We start from the raw sequence: 7,277 nt of genomic DNA, 5'->3' as shown, positions 1-7,277 counted from the left end.
CCTTTGTTGTTTTATTATGTATCCGTAACTAAGAATAAACCTGAAGAAACCGTAAGTCAGATTGCGTATTAGTACTTTTCAATAATCTAGACATATTATTGTGGCAAGCATTTGGCCCAAGACTATATATACAAAAGACGGATATATATCAATCAACTGAAGACAAGAAGAAATTAAGAAGATTTAACAGTGACGGTTCAATTCCAAACCAGATTTTACAGTACTATTACCTATTTTCAGTATTCAGCTTTCAAGGTATCTAAACCGTACCCAAGCATTCGCCTTGTGCATCATTTGGTTTCAGAGAAGGTTGTAGTTAAATGAAAACCACATTATGTTTATCCACTGTTTATCTCTTACTGTAAGTCTGATGCCCTTAATAGAATGATCTAATAATAATAATTTAACGGGTAACTGCTGGGAGGGATAAGAAATTGCCAGTAATATTGGTGCCTTGCTGAGATTGGAAGTATCTTCATGTTGTAATGTAAAACCCTTTGTGCTTTTCAGCCGCAGGAAAACATTTGAGGGTCACACCTTCCAGCAATAAATAGTGCAGTTATCTGAGTCATAGGAGACGGAGTAAAGACCTGCAAAGAATTCCTTCTAACAATCTCTTCTTCACCTGTTGGTGACAGCGACAAAATAATGGCTCTGATGCAATTTTTTGAGTAAGTGTATATTTCAAAACTTTATTTCAAAGCATCAAGGCTAATACACCAACACTTTTACACAATGCATGTAACTACTTTGTCATTCGATTTAATCAATATACTGTATAATGTCTCTGTAAAACCCAGCACAAGAGTGAAATATTTAATAACACATATATATACACATCTTGTCTTCTACAGTGATGTTCCCCTTAGCATCGCGGAGACCTCACCTAATAGTTCAGCCATGGGTACACTACCCACCCCAGAGGAATCCAGAACTGAGCCTTCAATTTCCCTGATGGAAAAACAACCCACTCCAGAGGAATCAGAAACTGTGTCTTCAGGTGCAACTCTGGAAAAAGGACCCGCCCCAGAGGAATCAAAAACTAGGTCTTCGAGCTCAACCCAGGAAAAAGGACAAACTCTAGAGGAATCAGAAACTGGGTCTTCGAGCGCAGCTCTTGAAAAAGGACCAACTGTAGAGGAATCAGAAACTGTGTCTTCAAGTTCAGCTCTGGAAAAAGGACCCATTCCAGAGGAATCAGAAACTGGGTATTCAGGTTCAACCCTGGGAAAAGGACCTACCCCAGAGGAATCAGAAACTGGGTCTTTGAGCTCAACCCAGGAAAAAGGACCAACTTTAGAGGAATCAGAAACTGTGTCTTCAAGTTCAACCCTGGAAAAACGACCCATACCAGAGGAATCAGAAACTGGGTCTTCAGGTTCAACCCTGGAAAAAGAACCCACCCCAGAGGAATCAGAAACTGGGTCTTTGAGCTCAACCCAGGAAAAAGGACCAACTTTAGAGGAATCAGAAACTGTGTCTTCAAGTTCAACCCTGGAAAAACGACCCATACCAGAGGAATCGGAAATTGGGTCTTCAATTTCAAAGCTAGAAAAACAATCCATTCAAGAGAAGGCAAAAAACAAGCTGGACTCTCAATCCACAATGGAAAATAGTTTAAGAGAGGAGCTGGACCGAGATACATTGAAAGAAAATGGGGATTTAAAATGTAGGGCAGAAAATCAAAACATGCAAGAAAATCTTGAGAGTGCTATGGAAAATACTATGAGAAACGTGAATGTCCACCTCGATGCGATTGTTACGTTTATCTGCCAGATCCCACTGGTCTTTTCTAGTATCCTAAGCCTTGTTATAAACATCATATATCTGGTTCTCCAGATTCTACTCTACTCATTGTCACAGGCTCCAAACATATTGAACAATCTGGGTAAGTTCATTCTGAGAATGACCTGAATGATTTTGTGGGGTCCTCGCTGGCATATGTGACTGCTGTACAGTCGTTCTCATAGAAAACTATGGGAGAACGTGCATCAGCTACTTTGAACTTGTATCATATGCTCACAACGTCCGGGTTATTACCTAAAGTGAGAATTGTCAGGAATTCCAAGGAAATTTTAAATGTAAGGACAAAATAGGCAACTTGGAAAGTATTCCCAGTCAGTTATCTGACTTGTATCGGTTTTGTGCGTAGCGACAGTTAGAGAATAAACCCTAGACTAACAAGCTAAGTTTGGTTCAATGTATAGAGGGCGTTGGCTGTACATCCTCAGTTTCATGTCTCTACCAACAACGAGGCTTTACCATGTATGGCAATAACCCTCTGTTAGTATTCTCCCCTCACTCCCCCATTCCCTTTAAGCTACAAGAATGTATGTGTCCGTACCCTATTGAATGATTCATTAAGGGGCGTGTATAATGATCATTCTATATATTGAGCTGAACTACACCATAAAATTGGCAGTCTCTTTGAACCTACAACGTGTGAACGTGTGTGCTTGTGTGAACGTGTGTGAACATGTGTACTTGTGTGAACGTGTGTGTTTGTGTGAGCGTGTGTGATCGTGTGTGTGTGATCGTGTGTGTGTGTGTGTGTGATCGTGTGTGTGAGCGTGTGTGAGCGTGTGAGCGCGTGTGTTTGTGTGAGCGTGTGTGTGTGATCGTGTGTGTGTGTTTGTGTGATCGTGTGTGTGTGCTTGTTTGTGTGAGCGTGTGTGTGTTTGTGTGTGTGTTCGTGTGAGCGTGTGTGTTTGTGTGAGCGTGTGTGTGTGTGAGCGTGTGAGCGCGTGTGTTTGTGTGATCGTGTGTGTGTGTTTGTGTGATCGTGTGTGTGTGCTTGTTTGTGTGAGCGTGTGTGTGTTTGTGTGTGTGTTCGTGTGAGCGCGTGTGTTTGTGTGAGCGTTTGTTTGTGTGAGCGTGTGTGTGTTTGTGTGTGTGTTTGTGTATGTGAGTCTCCTTCATTGGGGCGGTGTTGGGTCCCAGATAAAACCATTGATTGATAAATGAATAGAGGTCCACGGCAATTAAGTAATTTTCTACTTCAGTTCTTCACCAGGCTAACAGTTACACTTCCAGCTCAGCTACTTTGGCCTTAAATGATAAATTCCATTTCAATTCCTAACAATTCTCATTTCAGTAAATAGCCCTGCATGTGTTCAGTGCTGTAAAGGCCATACGTGATCTGATACCGTTAGGAGAAATTCAAATAACGCAGACAGGAAATGGTATTGAACAAAACGCGCAGATTATGCTGTTAATGCGCGGATTCTAACTTTTTTCACGGAATGTTGTTACATTAGTATTTTACATTGTGCTCATAAAGGATTGAGAGCTTTAGTGCTACAGTGATTTATTGTATTCTGGTTGGAGTAGAATCTTGTTTGGCTGTTACTGAGAAAGCAATAATTCTGTAGATCATAGGTTATAGATGCATGACCAATGTAAGAAGGCTAAATTGTACAAATAGTGTCCCTTCTACTGTTCTGCACTGCATTATACAGCACTGCCCCACACAGCAGTGCCCCGCACAGCACTGCACGGCACTGCCCCACACAGCACTGCCCCACACAGCACTGCCCCACACAGCACTGCCCCACACAGCACTGTCCCACACAGCACTGTCCCACACAGCACTGTCCCACACAGCACTGCCCCACACAGCACTGCCCCACACAGCACTGCCCCGCACAGCACTGTCCCACACAGCACTGCCCCACACAGCACTGTCCCACACAGCACTGCCCCACACAGCACTGCCCCACACAGCACTGTCCCACACAGCACTGCCCCACACAGCACTGCCCCACACAGCACTGTCCCGCACAGCACTGCCCCGCACAGCACTGCCCCGCACAGCACTGCCCCGCACAGCACTGTCCCACACAGCACTGCCCCACACAGCACTGTCCCACACAGCACTGTCCCACACAGCACTGCCCCACACAGCACTGCCCCACAAAGCACTGCCCCACACAGCACTGCCCCACACAGCACTGTCCCACACAGCACTGCCCCGCTTACTGATTGCTGTCTAACATGAAACACGTGCTCCAACACCTGTAGATGCAGCAACCTATCGATCAATTGTCTCATTTCAATTCTCTATCAACCAAACCGTTATTAAGACACCGATCCATATCCGTGGTTTAATATTTACTGTATTATATTCACAGGTCTCAAGGTGAAATTCCGTGAGGATAAAGTCTTGTTATTCCTGCTTTGCATTTCTAATTATCCCAGTAAGTACACGTTGTATCACTGCATTTAACACATGCGCATCTATATGACTCTCTGTGTTTCTAGGAGTTTGTAACATGCAGTGGTGTATCCTGGTTTTGTGCTGCCCTGCCCTCCTTACCTTTGGGAATGCTGGGGGGTGGTGTTCTCCCTCTCCCTGGGGTCTAGTGGGGCTGCTGGGCTGCTGGTCGGGCGGGCAGGCAGGCGGCACTGGTGAGGGAGCACTTTCCCCTGAGCTCTCTGCTCAGCTCCCTCACACGCCGCAGAGTGATGCCGGTCACCTGGAGCCAGAATATGACGTCATATTCCGGCTCCCAGCATCAATCTGCGGCGCGCGAGGGAGCTGAGCAGAGAGCTCAGGGGAAAGTGCTCCCTCGCCAGCGCCGCCCGCCCGGCTTGTCAGTTAGCCGCAAGGCTAACAAGACATTTGCCCTGGGCATTTGGGGGCGGCTTTTTTTGCCGCCCCCTGGAAAATGCCGCCCAAGGCAAATGCATTGTTTGACTCGCGGCTAAAACGTCCCTGGTAACATGTAAGAAAAGCTTGCTTTCCTTTAAACCACTAAAAACGTTCCATAACTCTGAATAGTTTTCCAACTTTTGTTAAAATGTGGGACAAATGTACAGGAAATGCCACTCTCCAACGCTAATTTCCTTCCTGAAGCTTCCCTGACCTCACTGAACACCTAACACCGTACGTGATGTACAATACATATCTCTGGTTAGCTCCAACTGCAAGTTAAATACAACCAACCAAATCCATTCAGATTTCCATATCTACATTGTGCAGGTAGCATTCAAAAATGTAATCATTCCCCGGTATTGACTGGTACTGCACTTAAACACCAACGAGAGACGAGTACTTTCCCTTTGTTACGATGTGATCACGTCTCCTATGCAGACAGACAGCACTTTTTATTTGACAGAGCGAAAGATCCGTTATTTGACAACAAGCTAACAATCGGCCTCTATACTGACAGATGGTTCTCTCTGTAATCTGTTATGTAATTGCCATTAGGTGGAAATCCACAAAATGTCCATTATTTTCTGTGTCTTATAAAGTAATTCACCTAAACATCAAAACAACTATAGCTTAACAAAGCAGTTTTGGTGTATAGATCATGCCACATGCAGTCTCACTTTTCATGCCACGTCATGACACAAATGTGGGATAATTTGTCTCCCACGTTGAAATTAGTGTAGGACCCACCGATATTGGGGTACTGTGACGTTATTAGTGTAGTAGCCACTTAGTGGCACATATGAAATGTACAAAATGCCCAGCAAAAATGTAATCCATATGTAAAAAATGCCCAAAATTATTTTTTACCACATACTTTGGCATATATTGGTGAAAAAATGGGGGCATGTTAAAGCACAATATGCACCATATGAGATACCCTGAGGTGTCTACTTTTACAAATGGTAGGCCTTTGTGGGTTTTTTTTTTTTTTTTGAACAGTCAAACTGTTATAATACCCCAAATTGAAGCATAGGCCCATTAAATCCCCCTCTCAAAATTCTACTGTAATATATATACAGTAGGTCTCCTATATGGCACTGTAGCTTCACGATATAGTGCCAAAGACATACAATGGGGGTACCGTTGTACTCAGCAGAAGTAACTGAACACAAAATAAAACTTTGTACAGGAATAGCACACACCAACTTTACAAAATACACATGAGAAGTTCTTTGTTATAAGTTTGTTTGCCAAAACCCCCCAAAAAACACAATTTTACTCCAATATTTAGCAGAGATTGGCGGTGAAATGGCTACGTAGAAAGTGTCAAAACAACCTTAGGTAAATAGCCTGTGATGTCTACTTTATATAAATATATACTTTTGTGTGGCAATTTTGTTTTCTTTTATGGCTATTAAGCTTACAAGACAAACATACCAAATTCTAAAATCGCTCCACATTAAAAGTTTACTCCTTGTGCTTTGTGACCTGTAACTACCAAAAAAACTTAAAATCCCAGACACATTATATATTCTGTAAATCAGAACAACTAAATGAATTTATTTTTAATTACTTTCTTTAACCTGCACTAATTAGGCACACATTATTATTGCAACAACTGTACAAAAAACACAAAATATTTCTTTTGTTTTGCATTTTTCTGTATTTTTTAATAATAAATAAGCATTTATATATATATATATATATATGTTACATCAAATTAAAGCTCTTTCTGTCCTTTAAAAAAACAGTATATAATATGCGTCGGTGCAATAAACGAGAGAGATGCAAATTGCAGTTGAACGCAAACAGCAAGAAAATGCAAAAATTGCTTGTGTCATTAAGGGTTAGACAAGCTTCTGAAGCTGTGTCCTTAAGGGGTTAAAGAAAAGAGATTTAAGAAATACACACTAGCAGTATTTAATTTGTCTCCCATGTGGGAATTCGTGTAGGACCCCACGATATTGGGTTACTGTGGGATAACGTATTTGTTTACTGGGATAGGCGATTGTAAAATGTACTATTGTGTTTACGTTTCCTTAGTCTGTATTTTGAACAAACACTGAAGGTGTGAGCTTTGTAGCTGTTTGATTCGAGACCACAGCCACATAAAGGGTTAAACTAACCATATCCTAGAAAACGTAAAACTATGATATAAACAAGACTTTCACTAATGAAGGATTTCTCTCCCTTCTCTTCATATTAATAACAGTTTCACTTTCAATGTATGCCGCACCTTTAAAGAGGAGTTACTCTAACATTAAGGAAATGGCCGGTAAAACCAGAAGGTAGTTTTTTTTTAAATAGGATGTTTTTAAGGATTTAACACATCACTAAACGTTCACGGACGAGTCAGACTGAACTTCCCCTCTCATTCACAGAAAGTAAGGGGTGAGTAATCTGTATGAAATGTCTATCGACTTTCTAAATTACCGAGAGGTTTATTTAACTGCAGAGTAACTTGTGTTTTAACTCCCTGTTTAGTGAATAGATTCCATGAGGTCTAAACTAGCTCAGGGAGAGATGGCTCAAGGTGTGCCATTTACATAGGTAAAAATCCCTGGGCTTTATTCACTAAACTCGGAGCTAAATCTCACTGGCAAAATGCAGACTAAAGGGGACA

General features: G+C 42.1%; 1 protein-coding gene across 1 annotated transcript; it reads left to right on the top strand.

Moving 5' to 3' along the window:
- The first annotated feature begins 900 nt into the window (after positions 1-900).
- LOC134577683 (uncharacterized) lies at positions 901-4,225 on the top strand. The gene is made up of 2 exons (XM_063436543.1): positions 901-1,888; positions 4,131-4,225. The coding sequence occupies exons 1-2, from the start codon at positions 901-903 to the stop codon at positions 4,223-4,225; spliced, it is 1,083 nt and encodes a 360-aa protein (XP_063292613.1).
- Positions 4,226-7,277: the final 3,052 nt, after the last annotated feature.

This window comes from Pelobates fuscus, chromosome 11 (assembly GCF_036172605.1).
Source record: "Pelobates fuscus isolate aPelFus1 chromosome 11, aPelFus1.pri, whole genome shotgun sequence".
NCBI classification, from domain to species: Eukaryota; Metazoa; Chordata; class Amphibia; order Anura; family Pelobatidae; genus Pelobates; species Pelobates fuscus.
This window is presented reverse-complemented; position numbering and strand designations above follow the sequence as displayed.

Excerpts from the sequence above, each read along its gene's own strand:
- LOC134577683 (XM_063436543.1), top strand. The coding sequence starts at position 901 with ATGGGTACACTACCCACCCCAGAGGAATCCAGAACTGAGCCTTCAATT. Across the intron at positions 1,889-4,130 it reads AAACATATTGAACAATCTGG|GTCTCAAGGTGAAATTCCGT; the intron begins GTAAGTTCATTC and ends TTATATTCACAG.